The sequence below is a fragment of the Odocoileus virginianus genome, chromosome 5 (genome assembly GCF_023699985.2).
Source record: "Odocoileus virginianus isolate 20LAN1187 ecotype Illinois chromosome 5, Ovbor_1.2, whole genome shotgun sequence".
In the NCBI taxonomy this organism is placed as follows: domain Eukaryota; kingdom Metazoa; phylum Chordata; class Mammalia; order Artiodactyla; family Cervidae; genus Odocoileus; species Odocoileus virginianus.
In genome coordinates, this window is record NC_069678.1 from 76,817,566 (window position 1) to 76,843,340 (window position 25,775).

General features: G+C 42.8%; 1 protein-coding gene and 1 long non-coding RNA gene across 8 annotated transcripts in view; one reads left to right on the forward strand and one right to left on the reverse strand.

Moving 5' to 3' along the window:
- LOC110146391 (uncharacterized) overlaps positions 1-25,775 on the forward strand; it is a 166,872-nt gene that overhangs the window by 137,382 nt on the left and 3,715 nt on the right. Inside the window, exon 3 of the long non-coding RNA XR_011487880.1 lies at positions 24,370-24,472. This is a non-coding gene — a long non-coding RNA (uncharacterized lncRNA). The remainder of the gene's footprint in view (positions 1-24,369; positions 24,473-25,775) is intronic.
- The window catches only part of ELAVL4 (ELAV like RNA binding protein 4), a 156,281-nt gene continuing 132,125 nt past the window's right edge, over positions 1,620-25,775 (reverse strand). For 5 of the 7 annotated variants that reach the window (XM_020907223.2, XM_070468185.1, XM_070468183.1 and 2 more), the window contains exons 4-7: positions 10,858-11,011; positions 8,736-8,961; positions 7,074-7,112; positions 1,620-4,037 (exon numbers count right to left, since the gene is read on the reverse strand). In XM_020907223.2, coding sequence (XP_020762882.1) covers positions 3,668-4,037; positions 7,074-7,112; positions 8,736-8,961; positions 10,858-11,011 — 789 coding nt within the window. In that variant the 3' untranslated portion in view covers positions 1,620-3,667. The remainder of the gene's footprint in view (positions 4,038-7,073; positions 7,113-8,735; positions 8,962-10,857; positions 11,012-25,775) is intronic. The other 2 variants (XM_070468184.1, XM_070468187.1) reach the window with 2 other exon arrangements.

The window sequence follows — 25,775 nt, forward strand, 5'->3', positions numbered from 1 at the left end:
TTAGGTAGTCTTTTCCCCTAGGCTGAGCTTAAATCATGTACTTTATACACAGTATGAAAAAGTCTTTGTTTAGGGTTTCTATTTAAAGGTAAGAAAGTCATATATTTGCCACTTCTAAGCAAAAATGAATTTAAATAAAGAGGTGATCTTTCTTGTCACTTACAGTAGAGATGGTCTGTTTCCTTACTATTGCTCAAGCTCTGCCATCTCAAAACTGAAGTGTGGTGCAGTTCTATCAGACTTGGATTCAAGTTCCAGCTGGAGGACTTTGCTGGTGGCCCAGTGGCTACAACTCTGTGCTCCCAATGCAGGGGCTTTGGGTTCAATCCCTGGTCAGGGAACTAGATCCCACATGTCACAACTAAGACCTGGTACAGCCTAATAAATTATATATATATATATATATATATATATATATATATATATATGTATGTATATATAAATCCCAGCTGGAAATTTGCTAGCCATTTCAAGTTACTTAATCTCGCTGACCTCAGTCTTGCCATCTGTGAAATGAGGATGGTGCTATCTCCCTCTCCCAGATCGCTGTGGGGCCAAGGCAGGGAACACAGAGGGCAGCACACAGCCTGACACATAATAGATGGCCTGCAGATAGTGACTCCCTTTCTTCTGCACAAGTCACGAGTATGCTTATAAATGAATGATAGACACTAATGGATCATAAAGCCAGACATAATGCCAAATGTGTTGGCCTGTTATCAACCAGGACAGTGCTTCTGACACTTTACCAGTGATTCACTTGGGGATCTGGTTAAATAGATTTGCATACAGCCTGAGACACTGCATTTTAACAAGCTCCCAGATGACGCTTATACTGCGGGTTAAAGACCACACCTTATAGTAGTGTGGGACTAGGGCAATGACTTTTGAATACTGAATTGACTTTGAGAGACTTGGCTAAGTTGCAAAACAATTTTACTCTGCCTTTTTCATTTAATGGTAAAAATATTGGGGAAATCTGAAGATGTTACCAAAAAAAAAAAAGTGTGAATAAACACATTTAAAAATCTGGGAAGCTCAAATCCATTCTACACACTTTCATTTATTGTCTGGACAGATAAAGTACAAATAATTCAAACACAACAAGATTAAGGAAAAAAAAAACATTTACAATACTTTCCCTCAGAAATCATCTAAACTAGCAAGATTAACATGAAGTCATTCATTATAACTAAAGTATACAACTGCCTGGTCCTAAGATTTTTTTTCCTTTTTTTTTCCCCCAAGAGTGAACACATTATAGAGAAGAGATGTTGGCATGCCTTTCCCACTAATGCTCAGCAAATGCATCAAAACTTTGCCAGCAAACTGCGTTCATTCATAGCAGGTGATATAAAAAGGTTTCCCTGAATGTTGAACGAGTGTTCTCTGAACTGAAATCTGGTGTTTTGTTTTGTTTTTTTCTCAAAACCGAAACGAGGAAAAAAAAATAGAAAAAAAATTTCAAGGAGGAGTCTATGGTGCAGCCCTGGTTTTCGTTATCTGCCTACCACTACGACGACTACTACAAAGTTTGCCTCTTCAGTGTGAAAACAACAGTCTGTCTACATGCACTTAGTGGGTTCAGCATGGGAAAAAACGCACAAAATAAGCACAAGTTATAAATAACCATAACGTTTTATTACCATTAAGACTAAACTGGTATTGAAAAGATTGTATATAACAAGACAAGAAAAGCAATAGCAAATTTTAACTATCAACTAGATTATGCATAGCGAGTAACTGTTTCTATCACCCAGGGAAGAGCATGAACCCTTGTATTTTTTTGTTTCGTTTTTGTTTTAAATATATAACCGTACAAAGCACAAACGTCCTCAAATGATCAGTGCGCGGGACGTGGGAGAAGGCTCCCCCAGTCATTTTGTTCCCTCAGCTCTGTTTTGTTTTCCCCAATCTGGATTACATTAAAAGAAAGACCCAGTTGTTTTTATTTTTCTACTGTGCAGTAAGAAAAAAATATTCACAACAAACATGACAATATATCAAACAATAGTTCTACACAAGTTACCTTGATACCTCTTTAACTGTCACTTAAATATCATAAGAAAACATTTTAAGACATATACAAACAAAACTAGCCAAGTGTTACAACTTATAATAAATTAACCCAAAGAAAAAATAACTTTATATATATATATTTATATTGTATATACACATACACACACAACAGAATGACACAATAATATGCTTCTTCCCATAGTTTAAGTAAACAAATACGTAGTCTAGCCAATCTAGCTATATTTGATCTCGGCCATAGGCATCATCACATCTGCGATTAAATAAATAAGTGTTTCAAGCAACATAAACAGTGTTTCAAATGTACCAACACAGCCCAATTCTATCAGCATGGGCTACAAAGTGAATTTGAAAATTCCTTAATGAATTTAAAGCAAATATATCTTTTGTTTTCCTCTCCTAAACACATTACATTTAACTATGATACTAAGATATGTAAATAATTTCGTAGCACCTACTGCTCAAACTAAGGAAGTTTTAGATCGAAAGGAAAATTAATCTTTTTAATTTTTGTTCTGCTGACATCCCATACTGATGACTTAAAGAAAAACTGTCTTTCAACTCATCTCCTTGCTTTTGGGTTTTGACTGTGGGGAACTGTGGTACCCTGGGTAGAACGAACACTCCTTTCCCCTAGTAATTAATAATTTTTTTATTATTATTACATGCTATGAAAAGATATGAAGATCATCTGTTTATAGCCCATCCTTCAAAAAACAGTCTACGAATCCAGTTTAAAACACACATCTTGATCTCTAAAAAGTTACCAGTGCAGTATGAACGCGACAAAGTTGTCAATTTCCCCTAAATTAGCCAGTCAAAATATTTTTTTCTCAAATCCAGATTCTCTTGTAAAAATTCTTTATATTTTATAAAAATAGATTTTTCTTGAAACCCATTTTCAGCAAAGAGACCACCTCTTTGGCAACAATGTTAATGTTATTAAATTGTTAATGTCATCAGGTATCCCCCTCGCCCCCATCCCCTAACAGAAGACTGTTTTAGTTCACATGATATAAAAGAAAAAAGGAAAAATAAAAAAATTTGCAAAAGTTTTTTAATTTTTGCAATTTTTATTATTCCTCTTTAATTTGTGTGGGGGGTTTTTTTTTTTTTTTTGACCAATCTGATTGGATCAACATTTTGACAAAAAAAAAAAACTTTTATTTTCTCTCTTTGAATCCCATTACTTTGTAAAAATTGTTTTATTATTTTTTTTTTGTTTTTTGTTTTTCTTCTTCAAATGAGCGAATGGTCATCTTAAAAAGATCCACCTTCAAGGAAGGTAGTAAAGTTAGCTGGCTGGGTAAAAATCCCTGCACGTCGCTATCTATGTATATATAGTCAACAACGACAGCTATGAAAGAACATTCAATGCATCAAAGGTATTTTTTTGTGTTTTTTTTTTCTTTTTTTCTAAGCATTATAAAATCCTTTCCTGGTACACCTCAGGATAATCCAATGTTTTAATACTTAGGCAACACTGGCTTATAAAGTCCATGGTTGAATATAAGCCTTGAAAAGTTTGTTTCTCTCTCTTTTGTGTGTGTGTGTGTGTGTGTGTGTGTGCGCGCGTGTGTTTTGTTCGTATATATTTATATATATAATTTAATAAGTAAGGATGGGAAATTCAGGACTTGTGGGCTTTGTTGGTTTTAAAGGAGACTTGCAACACGCGGTCTCCCAGGCGGTACCCGTTGAGGCTGGCGATGGCCATGGCTGCCTCGTCATAGTTGGTCATGGTGACGAAGCCGAATCCCTTGCACTTGTTGGTGTTGAAGTCGCGGATGACCTTGACGTTGTTCACTGCGCCGAAGGGGCCAAAGAGCTGCCAGAGGACACTCTCGTCAGAATCAGGGGACAGGTTGTAGACAAAGATGCACCAGCCCGTTCCTGTGTGACCAGGGATGTTCATTCCCACAAGGCTTGTCATCCCATCAATGGTGATTGGAGAGAACCTGGGGGGACAAGCAGAAGGGGGGACTGGTCCAGACATCAGTCTGACCGTGGATAACACACAGATGCACAGACAGAGACACGGGCAGAGGGCTGAGTGAGTGTTTGCAGGAGAGTCTTCAGGGTTTAAAAACCAAAATGCAAAAACTAATGTCTGTGGCGCTTCTTCTGATGGGAACAGCTAGACTGGCTCAGGCATGTAAATGCCAAGAGAAAATCCTAGGTCAACTCCTAAAAACCAGGAAGAACTCTCAGAGCAAGGCTCTGTCACACTATCACAGTATATGTTCCCAGGGTATCCCACCCTCCCTCCCCACGGCAGATAGTGAACCCTTCTTCATAGAAGGGGCCCTACTTCATCCATCCTTTCACTCTATTTATTTATTCAGTGGAGGCCATACAGGAATCTCACAGACATGACACATAGAAAACACTCAATAACTGTTTATTGATTGAATAGGTGGATAACACTGGTAGAGGTCATTGCTTGGGAAACTGTTTTTTTTTTTTTTTAAGGAAGTTTAGGCGATGGCCCTAGAAGTGCTCAAGTCCACCATCTTTGCAGTCCCTTGACTTAACAATCGTTAAAGATCTCTTGACATTATTGAGGATGGAGATACATGAGAATGAACAGACATGACTTGTTATTAATCCAAAGGGCGGCTTATGTTTCACTTAGCATTTATTCAAGAGAGTTCCAAAGAAAACCCCTGAGCAATAATAATAAAGATGATCACTCCTTGATGATATATTATCTGGAATTCATTTCTAAGCATCACAGGAGTGAGATTTCAAGTGGCTTGTGCATTTACATATCTTGAATCACTGTACATTAGAAAAGCAGGAAACTGTTATTTGTTCTATTATAACTACTTTTGTATTAGGCTTCAAAATCTTCGTAGTTTTCACATAATCTTGGAAAGAAAAACAATACTTCAGATACTATTCATTGTCTGATAAAATATGTATGTGATTCATGATGGATGCATCAGATGAAACAATTAGGTTACCAGTGCCTACAGCAGAAAAAATATTTGTTAACATTTTACTTATACCAAACTTATACAGTTATTTTGATTCTATACACTGACTAGTATTTGCTTTTCATTTGTTTTCTTTCTTCCTGAAAAGAGGGATAGAAGGAGAGGAAGCAAAAACTGGGGAAGAGAATGGATTAACTGTCATTTAGGACTGTTTTAAAAATAAGCATATATCCATATACGCATAGGATTTGAAAGTCCTATGAAAGAATACTCTGTATCTAATTAGAATTGAAATAATCAAATGGCTGCTGAAAATATGCTAAACGTAACAACTCAACAGATATTATTTTCAGTATTATTCACTAAGTCAATCTTCCCTCTTCCTTAAAAACAAATTAACAGGACAAAACCCAAATCATCATGGTACTAATTCTTAGAAGGGCAAATCCATGTGTAACTGTTATTTGCATAATTTCTGAAGACTGTCTTCTCAACTTTCTCTCCTCCAACTAAGTCAACTGACCTTTCAGTTTATAGGTAGAGAACAGCTAAATATTATAAAGCCAAAGTCAGGGGCTAGCAAAGAGGTTTCAAGTAGAGCCTCAACTTCAGGCGGTAATGCTACCTGAGCACTTTGGTAGGAAGGACTCTGGATCCAAATCTGGGCTTAGTAGGAAAAGAGAATGCTCTTATCAACTGGTGATGTTTAATTATGGGTGGGTAACTGGAGAAGATGGCAGCGTCTGTGCTTTCTTCCCTGACCTCATCTGTATATAAACATCACTCTCTTCATAGTATCTCACTAAGTCCGAGAGGAGCAAAGGCATGGGACAGAGCTGGGAAAAATGTAAAATGTGTGGCAACAGGCAAGCCGTGTGCCAGATACATGGAGGTAATTCAGTCAATCTCATAGGGGCTGGGATTGCAATTCAAGAGGCTGGTGCCTTGAGAATGAAGTCTGCAGTCAAGTTACTTCCCTATTGTGTGCCAGTTTCCAGAGCAGGGTACTGGGCTGGCCAAAAAGTATGCGTGGGTTTTTCCATAAGATGTTATAGAAAAACTCAAGCAAAGTTTTTGGGCAACCCAATACTTACCCTGCACAGCCAAGTGGTAAAAGACTCGTCTCATATGGGGAGTATGACTCCGACTACTCATGACCACACTTTTTTCCCTTGACAGTAGGAAGGGGAATTAAAGTGTGCAGCTCTGCAGAGCAGGATAAGAAAGATGCGATGTCCCTGGCAGCTCAATGGGGCTTATCAAAAGTACACGTGGGAATCTCATGGACACAGTGACATACAGCACCCAATTTGCAGATTCAGTTTTCAGACTAGGTCTGGAACACCCCTGTGACTACATTTGGAAAGTCCCCCAAACTTTGACTCCGTTTGAACCCTCGACCCCACAAAAAGGTTTTAAATAAAAGAAACAGCAAGTTTAAAACATACATACACATATAACCAAGGGAGGACTGATAATTACTGCTAAAACCTGTAACAAAAGAAACCTCTGGTTGAGGTGCACACAGATACACTTCTTTCTCAGGCTGTGCCCTGAAATGAACACTGAGGTGGGGGCAGGAGTCATAAGGTCACCCACGCGTTTATTCATGCTTTGGCCAGGGCTGGTAGTCCAAAATCTAATTTTTCCACTGGCAATCATAAGATTGTCAACCATGATTAGCAAAATGTTCTAATTTTGATTTGCTGGAATCTGCCCTCTTAACTGAATCTTGGCATCGCTAATGCAAAACAGTTGCCTTGCAAGTTTGCAAAATCAGCTGGCAAAGAGTCACAGCCTTCCCTCTTAAGGGAGCTGTTCGAGGAGCAGATTATCAGGGGCTTGGTAGCTGTGGCACCTGAACCGTAGGAGAAGCCCACCTGCAAATAAAAGAAAAAGTGAAACACACAAACACACTTGTGTGCCCTAAAAGAAACAAAATCAACTGAGGTCTGAAAGTAAAAAAGAATCTGACATGCTGGTGGAAGAAAAAGGAAGAATTAAAAAAAAAAGTAAAGTTAGTGAATTAAAAAAAAAAAATTCTAGCCCCAGTCTGTGCCAACACGGACATCTGGCAATCTGTGGAGTTTTAATTACCTCTTTACGCCATAGGCCATATTAAGCAAATTGTCCAGCCTGCAAAGAGAAGGAGGGTCTCTGGGTTAATGCCTCACAGATGGCAAGATCGCTCAATGGAACTATTAATAAGAATGCTCCATTTTCAAAGAAGAAAAGCTCAAAAACTTTCCCCGGTGCTCAGAAGCCTATCCATTGGTAGTTTCCCCTTTTCCTACCTAAGGTAATTCATGTTGAGGTCAATGCTAGAGTTTAAAGCAAGTGTCTAAATGAACCTTCCTTTCTTTCAAGGTCTAAATTAATCTCACTCCCCCCATCTCTTAGAACATGTGTGGATATTATTTATGTTGTGTGTGAAATTTTTTTAAAAGGGACCGATGGCTTCTTATGTTGTTCACCTTTTATTGTAATGAAATTTATTAAAGGTCTCTGTTACGGATTAACAATACACACACATACATCATGCATATCAGAATGGATCTTTCCTATTAGCCTGGCTACTTTAACTAAATCTTCTTACCACACACATTTTTTGGGCAGGAGGGAGTTTGAGGGTTCAGACGTTTTTTTTAAAAAAAAATCAGCTTACTATTTACAACCTGAAAACACCTCCCAGCAAATTGCCATTTTGTTATAATCTCCTTCATGTTCAGTATCTTACTCAGGGACAAGCTTTTCACATCATGGGGCAGTAGTAACCATAGTTTCCACCATTAGGAGCCTGCTGGAAAGGCTTTTTACATAAATACTTCATGCGCTCTCACACAAAATAAAAATTAGATGACTTGGACTCTTCATGAAATCATTAACCGTTTCATATTCAGGGGGCATGGGAGGACACTTGGAGGCTGATTTTTCTCCTCTTTATGGCCAGATGGAAGGGCCTACTACGCATGTGATGTTTGAAGACGAGAAAGACCCTTTCATTAAAGGGAAGTCAGGGCATGGATCAACTAAAATAATTATTTAGAATTATTATGGGTAGGTTAAGAATATTCTTATCTCTTGCACAGTAGAGATTGGTTAATGTCAGACTGCCTTGATGGAGAGATATCTGCCTTTCAGAAATGTCCCAGGAGAAGGAGAACATCCCACTGCACCTGGAGCTTCCTAGGGGTTGGGTACATCAGGGAAACGCTAATAATGCTTGGAAAAAGTCTTCCTCCTTGCCTTCCCAAAGTCTGCTGACTTAATGTCAGAGTGAAGTTAACATAGAGGAGAGGATCCCCCCCACCTCACCCAATAGAAGCACCAGCCAGAGAAAGAGGAGAGCAGACCAGACCATTCCCTTTGGTAAGGACATGCCTCCTGGGCTTCTTTGACTTCATTAAAAGTCACTGCCTTAGCCTTAAGTCTAAACTGCTGAATGGAGTCCCTTATCTGTGATGAACTCTTGTTGAAACTGAACCTTCTTATCTGCTTAAATGTAGAAATTTGTTTCAATCAAAGAATCTGAAGTTTAATCACAGTCATGTGCTAGTTTGAAGGGGGGCTTGGAAGAGCATCTGGCCCAGTCATCACATTTTACAGCAGTGGAAACTGAGGTTCAGGGGGAGTGTCCCACAGTGATTCCAGGGGGCAGAGGTCCTCACTCAGCCACATCCTTCAGGGCCAAGGGCTTCCCTGGCTCCTGCCCAGCTCTGTACTGCTGTAGTAGGGCTCTTGCCCTGTGGGTACACCTACCTGAACCTCTGAGCCTGGTGGTGAAGTGGGCCAGGGTAGCGCCGGTTGGGGGACTGGTAGAGCTGGGAGAGCAGGGCCTGGCTGGACTTCTGGCTGGGGTTGTTGGCAAACTTCACAGTAATCGGTTCTGTAGCACCGCTGGGCTTCTGGCCATTCAGACCTTTGATTGCTTCTTCTGCCTCAATCCTCTTATCAAATCGGATGAATCCCACCCCTCGGGACACTCCTGGGAAAGAGAAAGAGCCTTTGTAAACAGTGAACAAACCAAACTGGTAAAGATCCCCAGGAAGATATGGGCTGAGTCCCAACAATGTTTCTTGGGGAATCAGCCCACTTGTGGGGCTAGGGCTGAGCCTGGCTTCCTGAATCTCTCTCACCCATCAAAATGCATCTGCCTGCCTTTTTGCCGTCATGGCTCCGGGCTGGCCATTCCTGCCCACAGAACACAGGCATATTTCACACCTGTCCCTTCCTGCCCTCCTCCACCACCCTGCTCGGCCCTCAAGCCTCCTTTTAGTTGCTGTAACTGACCATCCGCAGTCCGGTCTGTAGCCCCTCAATGTGTCCTCCATACCTGGCAACTAAATAATCCATTTGAAAGCAAACTCTAACCATATGATACCCTTTAAAAACACCTTTTATACCTTTCTGTACCTTTTCTGTTTTTTACCCTGTGAAATATACCTGTTCCTCATTGTTCCCTACTCCAAAGGCAGAAAAAGAAATGAACAAAAGCCATAAAAACCCCGTCCATGGCTCCAGGTGGCAGACAGAGGAATTCCAGACTTCTTGGCATGGCATTTAATGCCCCTGATGATCTGGCCCCAACTCCCTGTTGAACCTCATGTAAGCCAAGCTAACTGCCAGATATTCCTTGAACAGGCTGTGTTCCTCCTTCACTCCATGCCTTTGGGTATGTCCTATCACCTATTCTATGGGATATATCTTAGCCACCTGGAATGTTCTATCTCTCCTCACCAGACAGCTTTGAGTCACCCTCTAAAACTCTGTTCAAACACCATCCCCTTGATGGAGACTTCCCTTCCATCAGTGCCTAGCAGGCACAGCACACCTTCTCCTGAGCTCTCCTGGGGTGCTGGGCAGCTCTAGCTGGTGCTCATCACACTTGTAAGGTCTTGTGAGGATCACACTTGTGGTCTTGTAAGGATGGGGCTGTGACACCTTCGTCCCTGACCTCTGGTGTCCCTCTGCATAGCGTCTGGGGCAGAGCTGCCTTCAGTGAGGTTTGTTGCAATAATCAGATGATAAACACACGCTAAATGACTCTCCTGGTGGCTCAGATGGTAAAGAATCTGCCTGCAATGCAGGAGACCTGGGTTGGATCCCTGGGTCAGAAAGATCCCTTGGAGAAGGGAATGGCAACTCATTCCAGTATTTTAGTCTGGAGAATTCCATGGACAGAGGAGCTTGGTGGGCTACAGCCCATGGGGTAAGAAAAAGTCAGACATCACTGAGTGACTAACACTCTCACTTTCAAATGACTCTCAGGGGGTGTTTTTAATTAGAGTAGGTGAAAACCTTCTGTCATCAAAAACGCAACCTGGGTGCCTTTCGTACTGAGAGGTGGTGGCGCTGCTTTTCTTTATGATAGCCCAAGTAGCCCAGGATCCAATGCTGGGGTATCTCTGTGCCGCTGCTAACTGGACAGGTGTCCCACTCTGGACCTCCGTCCTCTTACCTGTGAAATGAGCCAGTTTCAGTTTCCCTCTAACTCTGCAGTGCTACCAGAGCAGCCAGAGCTATACACAGAGGCTCTTTTCACATGCAAAAGTAATGTTGTTTGGTTGAGGGTTGGAAGGGACTTTGAAGGTCATTCAGCCCCACTCCCAGCCTGGTGGCTGCATCCTTGTTACAGCTCTGCCAAGTAGTTTAGCTGCCGCTGGCACCATTCCCATGATGGAGTCCTTCTACTTCCCAGGATGGCCCACTTTAAATTTCAGCAGTTGATTGATAAAAAGTCTTTCTTCTAAATCAAAAAGCTGCCTACTTATGACCCATATCCTTTCCCGTAAGTAACCACTACCCCTCTGCTCCTGCGGGTCACAGGGCACTGGCTGGTGACGCTGACCCAAAGGAAGAAAATAGCCTAGAAATACTTCACCTGTAACTTGATCAACCAAGATTCGTGAGGTGATGATACGGCCATATTGTGAGAAAAGCTGTTCCAGTTCCTTCTGGGTCATGGTTTTGGGAAGGCCGCTAACGTACAGGTTAGCATCCCTGATTGAGGCAGAGCTCGGACGGGCATATGAGACCTAGGAAAAGGCAAGAGGTGCTGAATGTATTACAGGCAACACCCTCCAAGTAGAGGCTGAGTCCACAACAGAGACGACAGCTCACGTCTATCATTCTAACTCACAGTGTCAGTTCAGATAAGTCTGTAGTTCAGATTTTTAGCTGTGCTTGTACTAGTAATGAGAACCAGGAGAACAGCAATAGAGGAACAAAAGGAGAGTGGATGATAACTTAAAACGAATGCACAGATAAGGGTCTCTAAGTGCAGAACAAAATAGCTACTGTATGGCAGCTGTTAAATGCAGAACAACCCACGCATGGAGTTCTGAAGATTTACCTCCAGGATGTGGGTGTATAGATGATTTACTGTATCCAACACATAATAATCTTTGAATAAACCAAAAAAAAATTTTCCCATAAAATTCTGCTCTGCAGCTTTCTTTCCTTGCCACTCCCAACCCCCAGTCCCTTCTTGAACACATAAAAAGCGATCAGGTTCTCTGAAAGATTTTTTTTTTTTATGTCCCATCCTTTGTGTTGTTCCAATCTGTTCCCACAAGGTCTGCTCTCACTGAATGACAAAGTGCTGGTGAAATGGGGCTGAATGAACATCTGCTTGTGAAACTAGATATGTGACCTTGTCATAGCATCTGCAAGAACCAGTTGCCTTCGAACTTGGAGGCAGAGCAGCTAAAACCACAACAAAAATGAGGTCATGATGGGAATGAGGGAGGAGAGGCCAGTGGAGAGAGATGTGAGCCTCTCTGATGGTTATAATAAGTTTGACTTTATAAATTTGTCCTCCCAGATCTCTCAACTGCTTTTTTTTCTCCCCAAAAAGCTAACACAGAAGTGTAAACAGATCTGAAATTCCATCTGCAAGAAGCCAAATCTGTAGCAGTACACATAAGCAAAGCAAACCCCAGCAGTCATTAATTTTAGACTTTCATTTACTTATTTATTTATTTTTTTAAGAAAACAACATCAGACATTTGAAATATAATTTACAGCTAGTCTAACAAAAGCATTTTCCTGCTAAAGCTATTTCTGGGGCGGTTATGGCTCAGAATAGATGATGAAAACAGTCATTTTAGAGCACATCTGACAATGTTGGACAGGAAGGGACCTATATGCCTTAGCATTTTTCAGTTTTATTTAATTTGTATAAACAATTCACAGGACCTGCTAAGACTACAGGGGTGAGGGAGTGAGTGGGTATGCTTGTGTGTATGTATTCTCTGCACACACGAAAGCATGTTTGCAAAAGGAATTGTATGCATTAAATTGGACCTTTGGCATTAGGAACTAAATCTCCATTAGTGAAGCAGACCTTGCCTCTGAGAATTGGTCTAGCAGTGAATCCCACAGAGGGGCATGAAGGATGAGTATATCCCCTCTATCCCCTTCCATGCAGAGATGCCAGGTCCCTTTATGGGTTCCACACGTAAAAAATAGATGTTGACTCAACAGATAAAATGATGCGAGTGACGAATCTGCCTCGCCGGCCTCCTACTGCCAGTGGAACAAGGAATCCTGTCGGCAGTGTCTACCTCTTCTAGAAACTCACGTGTGGCCTCTGTAGGCTCCTTCCCAGCGAATGGACGACATGCAGAGAGGCTTTTGCATGGAAGGTCCTTGTGTGTACATTTAGGGGTGAGGACTGAAGAACCATGAGACTGCCAACACAGGGCATCACTCCACATAAGGTTGTCCTACCCTGACCTTTCAGGTTATAATCTAGCAGAACTGTTTTTCTTAGGCATGAGGAGGGAGCAGTAGGGAGAAGGAAATAAAAACATCACAGTGATATGTCTATGGTAATGAGGGTCACCCTGGTCTCACTCCTGCCGATTGCTGACAAATTAATTATCTGAATGATCTTCATGTTCCCCCAAAACATACGTCCTCATCTCTATGCTTTTGTCCAGAGGGAACATTTTCCCACCTACTTCCTCAGGTCCTAATCATATGGCCCTTTAAAGGTCCAGCTCGAACGCCACCTTCTCTAGATGGCTTTCCCTAATTTTACCTTCTGTTAAAAATCTCCCTGGCAGTGCTCTTGATGAACTGCACCCATGGTACTTAACCCATTTTGACCTTGATTCTCCATCTCTCTATCTAGTCTGCTGACCTCCTTGAGGTCATGCGTTGCGTGTGTGTGTATCTTATTCATCTCTGTGGTTCTAGCTCCTTACTCAGACACTCACAGGGTGCTCAACATCTACTGAAAGAGTGAATGAACACCCACAGATCATAATGAATGACCTGGACATTAATGGCATGTTGGGTTAACTGCAGCTTGAATTCCTCCACTTAGGGGGAGCATTAAGCATCTGCTCAGCTGTGAGCTAAGAGATAAGTCTCCTATTCTCCAGTATCTGGGGTGGGAAGGACTGAATCTTGTTCAAGAACTAGATTTAGAGGCCACTCTTATAAAACATTTCCTGAAGATCTACTAGGAGCCAGGCATAGTGCTGTATGCTGGGGATACACAGCAAGCAAGAACAGGCATGGTCTCTTGCCCCAGTGGACTTCTGAGTCCAATGGGGGCAAAAGGCAACTCCATAGCAGGTACTCAACAAATGAGTTGAATAGAAGAATGGTGTTCAAATGAACCAGTTATCATAATGCCACAAGATGAGGGCCATTCCAGGGCTATATGGGGAGAGACTGGTGGGGAGACAAGTTGTATGACAGTGTGTGGTGGGTTCAGGGAACCATCGCCTGATGATAACCCTCCACTGCTGTGAGGACAAAAGAGATGATGAAGGTCAAGGGTGTAGTGCAGTGCCTGTCTGGCACCCCATCAATGCATAATGGATAGTAATGACTTTGATCCCCTCAGTTCTGGGCAGCCAGAGCTGGGGCACATGGGAGAGCAGGCTGGGGACAGACCTGCTAGGGAAAAGGAGCTGGCACAGGAAAGTTAATGACAGAACCAAAATCGATTCCCCAGAAGAGGATTCTGACAGAGGCAGAATCTCAGCTGGGAAGGATTATTGCAGCATACTCCAGTCCCAGCCCAGCGACAGATCTCACGGGTGAACAGCATCTTGATCATTCACCAAAGCCTAAATCCCACTTAATTTTTCTCTTCTATTTGGAACCTTAGGTCTATCATTTCTCTTAGTCCCCCATCCTGGAAACCTGCAGAAGTGGGAGTGGGCAAAAATAACAGAAAAAGGATCTTCCCACATTTAGTATCCAAATGCTTGTCCCAGTATGAAAACTTTTCAAGTTTCTTCATATATTTATTAAATCCTAACTGAGTGACTACAGGTCTCAGACCCTTTGTTAGACTGAAATATTTCTAAAAATATCGCTGACTTTTAGCTCCGTCCTGACGTTTAGCACAATTGCTACTTTACTAACCCCACTAGAACCCAGGGCTTCCAACATGGGAAGTGCCCTAAAGAACCCTGAGTCTCAGACCATCGGGGTCCGGCTCACTTCTTTCATCCAGAATCTCAGAAGACAAGACCAGCATGTCTACGTCTGAACCAATCTTGCTCTGGACCTCAGAAGCTGGAGTAGGGAGACCAAGCCTCTCTCCAGGGAAGGATGGCTCACAGGCAGGTGACTGTACAGATGATCTTGTCTGAAGATCTGCAGTCACTCCAAACTCCCTATCCCTCCCTGTCCCTACAGGCTTACAGTAACTCCTACTCTCTGCAAGAGGGACAGTACAGCCAGAGCTTATGAGTCATGGGCTGCCTCCAGTACTCACTAGCTTTGTGATCTTGGGCAAGTAATTTGATCTTGATTAAGTCTGTTTATTTACTGACAGAAGTGGGGGGGGTACAATTCTCCTTTGATGGATTTTCAAAAAGAATTAAGATAACAGACTTAATGTGTTTAGCACATACCTAAAATTTAGAATCTACTTAATATTATTTAAGAATATAGAATCTATGTAAATATAAATATTACATAAATATAGAATCTACATAAATATTATTATGGGATGACTCAGACTGACTTTTGTGGGTCACCCTGGGATGCTAGCTCCCATAGGGCACATCTATCAATTTGACCACACAAGCAAACATTTGGAACATGACCAGTGAGCACTTATAGAAGCTCTGTCCTCCTCCATCAGACTGGTGGGGTCTGGGACCATCCTTTACCACTTCACAGCCATGAATTTCCTCTAGCATGTTCCTACAGATTCCTCTGCCTGCCATCTACAAAGTACTTTCCACTTTCCAAAGTGACTTCACAAGGCTGCTTTCAGCGATTCTCACCAAGGCAGGAAGGCAAGCACTGTCATTCATCCCAGATGGGGCAGCAGGACCAAGGTGGGATCTGCCCCTCGCCACGCAGCACTCACAGGTACCTTCACCTGCTCACAGCCGGGGCGTGGCAGGAACAACACAGCCTGGGGAAAACCTTTCCTGAATCAGCTGGCAACACTGTGGCCCTCCTCTGACCCACCATGGAACAGAAAAAGAGGGTACTTGGAAAGCATGATAAAGACGGTCTTGAGTGCTACAAGGAGGGTGAGATGAGAGGAAAGGGGTTTCTTTAGGAAAACACTGGTAGAGAAGGTGAGCATTCACTCATTCCTCCCTTTCTTGAACACTTACTGTGTGCCAGGCCCTGTGCTGGGAGGGTTTTTTCTTTAAGATCTCACAATTCAGTGAGGAGAGTAAGCAAACAGGTGGAGAGTGCAATGCAGAGGGCTGTTCCTGCCAGGAGGAGACTTGCTTTCCTTCCACATGGAGGATGCCTCCTGGAGTAACGTCCAGCTCCTTTGTACCCCTGCATCCCCTCTTCTCCAGGGAAGGGGTGCAATGGCTCTGAATAGGCTTTAATAAAGGGAATGAGCATGTGAGCCACAGACACTGCCTGCTTCCTCCCTCTGGGAACCAGATGCCAGCCGGAAGCCCACTTTCTATTTCTGGTTCTATGTTCTATGGGAGTCGGCTATGCTCTCATGTGGGGAGTCCTATGGGGTCCAAAGCACCTATGACATAGTATATCAGTTTGTCAAGGCATGGGGTTCTGTGTTAAGAAGTTCAAGGTGTCCACAGAAGCCATTTGGGCCTTAATCAGTAAAAAACAACTTAGGGTTCCATAGTTTTTCTTTCTGTCGTATCTCTCAGTTGGCTTAAGACTTGGATGTAGAAAACAGGGGTGTCATTTGTTGAGCTCCTTTGAATTACAAGAACCTCTAGCATTGACTGGATGTTTTCATGAGCTTGGTGTTCTATTCACAAAACTGTTCATTTCCACAACCATAGTTCACGGTAAGTGGTAAGGGTGACAAGTGATAATGGTGATCTCAGCAGAATGCATTATCTTTGAAATTTGTTTCTTAGACCCTTGATACTGGAAGTGACCTCAAAAGTTCAGGGCAGGATGTAAGACAGCTGGCCAACCACCTTATACATTTCCAAGGACAGGAAGCATCCTATGTAATCACTGGCCATCACTGATTATTGGAAAGTTCTTCCTTCTGCTGAATTCAAACCTGTCTCTCCCATAGCTTCTATCCTTCTCCTATTTCTATTCTGGTTCCACACACTAGGAGCATCCTTCCTGTCCTCATCACCCCTTATCTTGTGGGTCTCACTCATACGTCATAGTTAGAGCATCAGACAACTGTATTTTGAGAAAGATCACTCCAAGGCAGCTCTCATTTATGTTACTTTAACAGAAATGGAGCATCTCTTTAGCAATGGGAAAGAGACAGAGATTAACAGCAAGGGTTTTGGTAGAGAGATGTAGGTTTGAATCCTAATCACTTACTAACTATAAATGGTAAAGCTTGGGGTAAGTCACTTACATTTTCTGAGCTTATCACTTGATAACCTAGTTTGGAAGCTTCTAGAGCTAATAGAGCATTAAACAAGCTAATGCATATATGATTCTTAGGCACTATGCCTGGCACATAGTAAGTGAAAGTGTTGAGTTGCTCAGTCGTGTCCAACTCTTTGCAGCCTCATGAACTGCAGCCTGCCAGGCTTCTCTGTCCATGGGGTTTCCCAGGCAAGAACACTGGGAATGGGTTGCCATTTCCTTCTGCAGATGTCTGCCACACAGTAAATGCTCAATAAATAGGGCTTTGAAACAACTGCTGTGTACTTAGGCCTGATGCTAGACACTGGCAGTACAAAGATGAATACAACAGCCCCTGACATGCAGGACTATTAGTCTAGCAGAGGAGACACTTATTTCAGATCAGATTGCAGATTTTCCCCAGTCTGTTGTAACACAGTACTCTCTGAGTGAGCAGAAACTTCCCAGAACATACACATCCCGGGGACATTCATTCCAAAGAGACCAGAAGGATGGCAGCAGAGAACAGACTCTGGTCTTCCAAGGCCTTCTAGGAGCAAACCCTCCCTGGACCTCTGATCCCACCTCCAGGAGTAGGGAGAGAAGAAATCAGCCAGCCAGCTCCCAGAAATTACAGTTTTGATTGTGAGGATCAGCTTATTCCTGTGCCTATGGCTGCAGCCCTGCCCACAGACAGGACAGGTGTCCACTTATGTGGCCCCACGCCTCATACTTTCCCCACCCACCACCTTATATATGATGTTCTTCTATCGGGGCAAGACCTGATGGCAATGTTTCTAGAGTTCTTTTTTTTTTTTTTTTTTAATACTTATTGGCTGTGTTGGATCTTAGTTGTGGCACACACAATCTTCATTGCTGCGTGTGGGATCCTTTTAGTTGTGGCATGTGGAATCTTTAGCTGCAGCATGCAAACACTTAGTTGCAGCTTGTGGTATCTAGTTCCCCAACCTGGGCCCCCTGCATTGAAGTGTGGAGTCTTAACCACTGGATCACCAGGGAAGTCCCTTTAATGAGTTATAATTGTGTTGCTTCTTCCTGCTCAAAACCTTCAGTGTTTCTCCAGCACCTTGTGGTGGAAGCTCAAATCCCTTACCTGAGCATCCAAGGTCCTCTGGGATCTGGATCCACCTCTAATCTTCTGCTAACCCCATTAAGCAGCCTAAACCTCAGTTCAAACAAAATGTCTCTGTTCCTGCTATCTGTCATCCTCATGGCAAAACGAACTCCTGCCCATCCTTCCAGGCTCAGATTGAATGCCACTTCCTCCGTGAAGCCCAGGCACAAATGCCTGCTCTCTCCTCAGATTCTGCAGATGATACACATTTCAATGACAGTAGCTATCACACCCTCCCAGCCATCACAACCATCTGGGCTAACAGTTCATCTGCCCCAAAGTAAGAGCATTCTGGTGGTCTCTGCAGACTCTCTGTGGCATCTACTCTCCAAGCCTTACAGAGGGCAGGAACTCAATAACATTCTCTGAACTGAAGCAAAAAAAATGTGTAATATACTATATGGAACACATTTTAGCTCTTTTCCCAGGAACTGACTCAGATGTAGAGAAGGAGCTAGAGGGACCCATGGATATAAAGTGAATCCAACAATATCATGAAAGTATTTGGTACACAGTAGGCTGGATAAATACTCCTTTTAAAAAAGGGTGTGGTGATAGAATTCATGTGCCTTACAACTTCTTTTTAAAAGCCCATCTAATTATCAAGGAGGATTACTTGGTATAAGCACCTTGTGATCTGTCTAGTGGTCCCCGGAAGGCAGAGAGATGTGCTAAAGATTTCATGGCCTGGTTAGCGGAAGAGCTGGTCTCAGACTCAGGGCTTAAGATAGAGTGTCCTCACTAAATTGCAACTCCCGATTCTTGCTACACTGGTAAGACTGCTGTGGCCTCTTGAAAGCTCCGTAATACTTTCCACTACACAAAGTGAGACTCAGATTCATTCTTCATGTATCTCTGAAACATGCAGATAGGGAAAAGTCTCCCCCTCTCTCTATGTAATTCTTACCTTGGGGTAACTCTATTCACTATCATCTTCATTCTGGGAAGCATTACTTGAGCATTCCCTATAAACCAGGATTACCTAAAAGTGAGATATTATTAGTTTCCTTTTCCGGAAGGTAAATTCTGGCTCAGTGTGACAAGTACTTGTCCAAAGTCATGCAGCTAGCACTATGCCAGTGCTGGATATGACTCTGGGATCTTTCCACTATGCCAGGCTAACGTGGACGGTGAAATAGAAGCCATGTACTTGGCACAAACTGCTACTTTCCTTGGAAAGTTACCAAGCTGGAAAGATCACGCTATAATATTTTATTAGCTATACTGTTAAAGTTGGAAGGAACCATCCTGCAGATCAGGAAATTAGTCCAGAGAAATAAACTAAATTGTCCAAGGTCATCCTAGTAATTTTTAATGGAGCTGGATCTGAGTCTTCATTTGAACTCAGAGCTCTTTTGAATGGACAACAAAGGGGAAGGGGAGAGGGATATGGCTCTATGACCTTTGACAGACCAGCTGCTTTGCTCTGGGGCTTCATGGTAAGCATGGAGAAATGATCTTTTATTCTCCAGGGCCACTGATGTTCTAGGCCAGCATTGTCCAAGAGAACTTTCAGAAAATATTCTAGATCTGTGCTGTCCAATGTGGTAGCCATCATCTACATGTGGTTCCTGAGTATTTCAAATGTGTCTAGTGTGAAGGAGGAACTGAACTTTTCATTTATTTTTAACTTATTAATTTAAATTCAAATATAAATAGCCATATGTGGCTAGTGGCTATTATACTTGACAGAACAGTTCAGAGTCCAGAAACAACACAAAGTTATAGCATCTTAGAGCTACAGGGAACCTTTAGGATCATTTAGTCAGACTCCAGTGTGGTATAGCCATCCCTCTAAGTTACCCCTAATGATTCCACACGAATGTCTCTGATAGTCTGGGACTCACTATGACCCGAGGCAAATGACAGACACAAAGATTCTCTTCTCAGATTCTGGAAAAATAAGATTGAGCTTCAGAGTCACTGCAGACTTTTTCTTGTCTCTCGAGAATGGAAGAGCAAGCACTGTGGGGTGCATATGTGAGTGCAGGACCATGTGACTGTCTTCTTCATTTGCCTCTGAACAAGCCTTGCAGTGTCTGGTCCTTTCCAAACACGGAGCTGAGAATGGGACATGAGACATCTGGGATGGGTTGACCAGAGTAGACCAGAAAAGACCACTTCTTCCTGGGATCTGGAGTGGACAATTCTCCTAAGACAGCTGAGGTGTGACGAATGTTTTTAAGCAGCTCACATCACATTGTGGGATCTTTTACACTTGTAGCCAGCTAAAGGCCCTAAGCCTCATTCCACATACTGTGAAAACCTAGGTGTGCTTGTAACCTGTACCTGCCCAATCTTCTGTCTCCCAGACACGGGGCAACTGTGGATGACCTTTAAGATACTGGAAACATATGAGCCTCACTAACTGTATCTCCATCTTTCCAACTCCTATACCTGTATCTGAAATTATTCACTCAGAGCAAGTTAACAGGGCCCTGGGAAGCAAAGCAACTGAAAAGAATCTATCACAGGAAAGAGGGTCCGGTACAACTGGGGTGAACAGGTCTTCCATTTTCACTGGTGTTGCCACCCTCTCTCTTCACTCCTTGGGGATTCAGTGGCCCAGCTGCCCCTGCTGACCTTGGCTGGGAAGCACTCCCACACTGGCTCTGACTACAGCCATAATGGAGGGGGAGAGACAAATGCCTTTTTATTATTAATGAGACTGAGGGAGGTAGTCTATCATTTCTGGGTGGGGTGATATCCGTCAGCAAAAAATGATCTGCTAACTCTCCAGGAGGCATTAAGGGCAGTGATAGGAGAAATAATTGCTTATGCCGAGTGCAAAGAAAAGATGCCTCAGCGGAATGGAGGCCTTTAGCCAGGCAGGTGGATCGTGGGCGGAGGGAGGGAGGCGAGGCTCCCTGATGACCCCTGGCAAGAGAAAGAAGCGGGAGGGGCAAACGGGAACCTGCGAAACTCAAGTGTGGAAAGATTCCCCTGGAGGCACCGTTAGTGCTATTAGAAGAATAAAGCGAAAAGGGAGAAATGGCTAAGCAGTGTCGGAGCAAGAGAGGCTGAAATAAAGGAACTGCTCTCCTTCCCGGAGAAAAGAGGTTTTTTTTCCCCTTCTCAAAAGCCTTCACTCACACACCTTCCCCTCCTCTAGCCCTGCTCCCTCTGGAACCAGGCTGCTGCCTCGTGATAAAGCTTCCTTCTTACTCTCTCACCCTCTCTCCTGATGGAGTGCCAACTCTCCTGGGTTCAGGCAGAGTGGCAGGAGCAGCCTTTGTGTCCCTTCAGCCCAACCTAATCCTGAAATCACTCACACCTCCAGTCTGCCCAAGAGCTGTGCTCTGGGAATGCTGTCTTTAAAGTCACAGTTTCAGAATTTGAGGAATAGCTGAATGCAATGATTAGGGCAAGAAAAGCCACAAAATCATTTGTGAATGTAATGCAATGAGAAAAGGAAGGAAACACATAAAAAGTTAACAGCGTTGAGTTGGGAATGGCTGATGTTGCCTTCATCAGTTGATAATGAATTTTCCAAATTATTTATACATAAGCCTGTTTTGCTTTTAAAATGAGTAAAGCAAAGCTTCTAATAGAGATGATGAAAAACCAAAGTCTAAGGCTGAAAAAACTTAGCATAACAGCCCGCAGGCCGTTGGCCTCATTCGTCAAACATCCCAAGTGACGTGCCATTGCCGGATGAAATTTCTTGGAACTTCACTTTGACTAGATCCCTCCTGTGCTCAAACCTTGTACAGCTTCCTACTCCCAGCCCTCTACCCCAATCAAGTGGGAACCCCTGCAGCCCTGTGGCCACCCCCACCTCCTTGCATTAGAGGTGCTCCTTTGAGGGTTTGTGTCTCCCATGAAAGGGGAACTTCTAGAGGCAGAGCACTGAATGCTTCTCTAATCCTGTTTCTCAAACTTGGGTTAAAATCCAAACAGGTGTCCCACTATTCAGAGCTTTAGGATTCCAAATCCCCAAATTCCATTTTGGATCACTTTTTAGTGGAGGTGGTCAGTGTCACTTGTATATCAGCCCCAATTTTTGATAAACATATCCCTCTTTTGAAGCTACTACAGAATCATCTACTTTTCTTTGTTCCTAATTCATGCAACAAAGAGCTGGACTGCTGCAACTGCATTCTTAAGAAGCACTAAGAGGGGGAGCGCTTCTTAGTGAGAGGCTGGAATAAAGGGTAAATTCAGAAGCTGTTTTGTAAAGCCCACAGGGAGATTCAGGACTGGACTGGCATCCACTGTGAGGTTTAGGGGATACTGGGAATCATTTTCCAGAATTCACAGCCGTTTAACCCAATGCTTCTTGGAGTGTAAAGTGATCTCTGTTGGAGAAAGTGGGTTCCAGGGAGCTAAACAACACTTCTGAGGCCCTAAACAGGGCAAGTTATCTTCACTGGGTTTAGGGTTGAAATGCTGAGCAAAGTCCCAGTTTGGGGTCTTTGGGGCTAGTCAGTGTAAATAACTCCTTGGTCCATACCCCATGCCTCTCTGACATACATGGATGGAAGACTCTCCAGGGCACTGTCATCTCTGGGTCACCTAAGGACCTACTGCAGGGCCTGGAAGGCAGGGGTCTGAGTAGACATGATCTGAAGTCAGGTCTGTCTCCAGATTGATGACAGAAGCCCTGAACTGCAAGTCTGTTTACTGAAGAACTTAGAGGAGCCATGCAATTCATCTGTTTGCTTTTTATATCTCCTTCCCTCGTCAGAGAGTATAACCCATGTGTGCACAGGACCAAATACACACCCACACACTCACAGAATACATGTGCTGCTGAGCAAGCAGGTGGTGTGACATTCCAACACAGGCAACCTATTGCCAGAGTTATTTTTAACACATATTTTTCTTACTCCAAATCTCACTTACTAACTGATCCTGGGTAAGTCTCTTAACCTCTTTGGGCCTCAGTTTCTTCATTTGTATAAGGGAGAGAATCATTATTTTAAGAATCAGAGCTGATGTGTGTAAAGCTTCTAGTGTTTGGGAAGCTTCAAGGGTTAAATATTATTAAGCATGAAATGAAAAGGAGTTAGACACCATGAACACTCAATATAAGGCATCATTACTGTCATTACTATTTCCTTTCAAGCTCATGCTCGCCTATTAAGTAACTCCTAGACTCTTTCACAGTATCTTTGGATGCTAACTCAGCTCAACTGTTGGCCACTTGTGTGCCTTTGCACAAGTCACTTCATCTCTGAGCCTGATCTCCAGAGGGATGGGGACCTGGCCACTTTCTCCCACTAAAGAAGTTAAGATTCAAAGAACAATTCCTCTGCAGTCTCATGTTTCCAAGCATGTACTAGATGGTTCCAGGGAGATCTTGGTAATGCATACTTCCACCGAAGATACTTGTTTTTTCCTGATAGGCAAGTTATCTGCAGTCATCCACATTACTTGGAGGGGATTACTTAATGAAGCGGTCCCTTTTTTCTGCTTTGATTCTGTGTCTGCACCAAGCCTGTATTCTCCTTGAGCACAGAGACCTGGTTTTGCCCCCCACGGGTCCTCAGGATTCATGCACAGTTACAGGACATCCCCCCTAATAAAGGGGAAAGGAATAGTTGTTAACAGGGAACCATCATTTGTGGGCACCTTCTACTAGCAACCTAGTAATAAATCACTCATTTTCAAAATGCAAAACAGTGTTTGTGTATCTAAATTTGAGTTCAGAGGTTGCAAACTTCTCCATTAAGTTTTGTTTGCTTTGCCTACATAATGCTCTAAAAATTTCTTAGTTGATTCAACCTTTCAAAATCGGGAGATTTGGCATAAAATACCTAGATTTTAGTTTCTATTGAATAAGTGGAAGATCTGACAATGAACTGGGCCTAAATAATCAGCAGTAGCTGAGGAATAGCTGCCCTTTTTAGCGCTCTCCAGCTCACTATGGTTTCCACCACTTCTCAGGGCTTTCCAGAACTATCTCTGAATCTAGCTGTTCATCATTAACCTTCAAAGCTTAGTAATTAACTCTTGGTTTGCCTGCATCTGTGCTGTACATTTAAACTCATGTGTTTTGCATGAAGCAAAAGGAGAGACAGACTTGACCAAAGTTTGCAAACACGTACTACATGGTTCTGAGGAGATCTCTATAATGCATGCTTCCAGAGAAGATACTTATTTTTTTCAGGTAGGAAAGTTATCTATTCCTTCATGAAAGTCAGAGTGAAGAGATAAATCTCACGTCACTTATTAAAGCAAACTGATGCAGAAGAAGTAAATAGCAGCCTGAAAGGCAGAAAAGCAATTTTAAAAAAATTAATAAATGATGAGACTATTAACAGCACAGGAAAAGGGTCTGCTTTTTTTCCTTCTCTTTAATATGATTTTTACCTTAAACACTGTGTCCCTTTAGGAAAGGGAAGAAAAGTTAATAAAGGAACCTATCACTCAAACTTAATTTTTAGTATGGCAAATAAACTGCTTTAATGAAAGGGCTGAAATTCCCAGGTTTGCACATTAAATTTTCATTCATTGTAGAGAATGGAAATTATTGATTCAGCCGTGGCATCATGCATTTTGGATCCTATGGAAGCCCACGTTACTGCTGGGTGCAAACGTGTTGGCAGCGTTTTGATGCCGGGTGAGTACATGGTGGGTGAGGGGGTGGGGAAAGGGATACAGAGAAGGGAAGGAGGCAGATTGATTCTTTACAGAAAGAAAATAATCAGTGTTCCTTGTCTCTAAGATCCACTGAGACAAAGCACTGTGGGCCAGGGAGTACATTCTCAGGTCAGAAAAGGCGGGTCCACTCAGCCTTTGGGGAATCCCCAACGGCTTCATGGAAATATTTTATTTAAAAAAAGCAGAATGGATGGCTGAGAATTTGATCTTAAGCTGTTGGGGAGGCTTGGGTTTTAAGAAAACTATAGAGGAAAGGAAAGAACCTTTCTCAGTTCGAGTTAGGGAAGAAAAAATGCCTGACATTCTAAAGCTGAACTGGATAACACAGAAAAATCAGTCAAACTCACAAATACAGCTATCAACCTGGGGTGGCCTCAATCCAAGAGGCAAGTGACAAGAGCATCCTATCTCAAAGCATTGAAAATAGGTATGTTTTTCCTTCGAAAGAAATCAACACTCCTGCCTCTCAGAGGATACTCCATAATTATACAACTCTTAGTTATTTCCCCCTAAGAGAACTCACAGGGACTGATTCTAAGCTGAGACTGAGGCAACCTGAATCAAGCCCGTTTTGGGGTCTTTGTGAAGCACAGACTGTATGAGATCCGCAAAGCAATAGTCTTTAGAAATAAGCTAAATGAAACTATGAAAGTAGAGTGGCTTAAAGGGAAGGAAAGAAGGAAAGAAAGAGGGAAAGCAGAAAGGAAGGAAGGAGGGAAAGAAGGAAGGAAGAAAGAGTAGAAAAGAAAAAATAGATAAACACATAATACACTCCCAAAAGAGAAGGTTTTGTTTTTGTTTTGATTACCTCCCAGCTGACATTATCTTACACCAGGTAGCCTCCTTATCCATCTGGATGTCAGAAAAGTAGTCTGTTGAACTAAAAAGTTCTGATTTTGTGTTTTCAGATGCTAAGATCTGGTGCCATCTATAGATTTCCATTCTGGGAGAGGTTTCTCTTTTGTCCTACTTTGCGTCAGACCTGCTGTCGTGAGGATAAGAGTGCCCAGGAGACATCTCCTCATGGTTTAATAGGCTATGAAGGATGGGACTCATTAATCGGCTGGCAGCTGCCCCCAAATAGGATGCTGCCTGGAGGTAGGGGAAGAAGGGAAAGGGAGGCTGAGGAGGAGGCAGGCTCCATCTAGGAGACCACCACCGACTGTAAGGGTCAGGGGCCAAAAGCAAACAGCACCACCTCAAGGATCCCCTCAGGGTGAAACTTGAACTGAGAACATGACCATCCAGCCACAGAAGCCTCC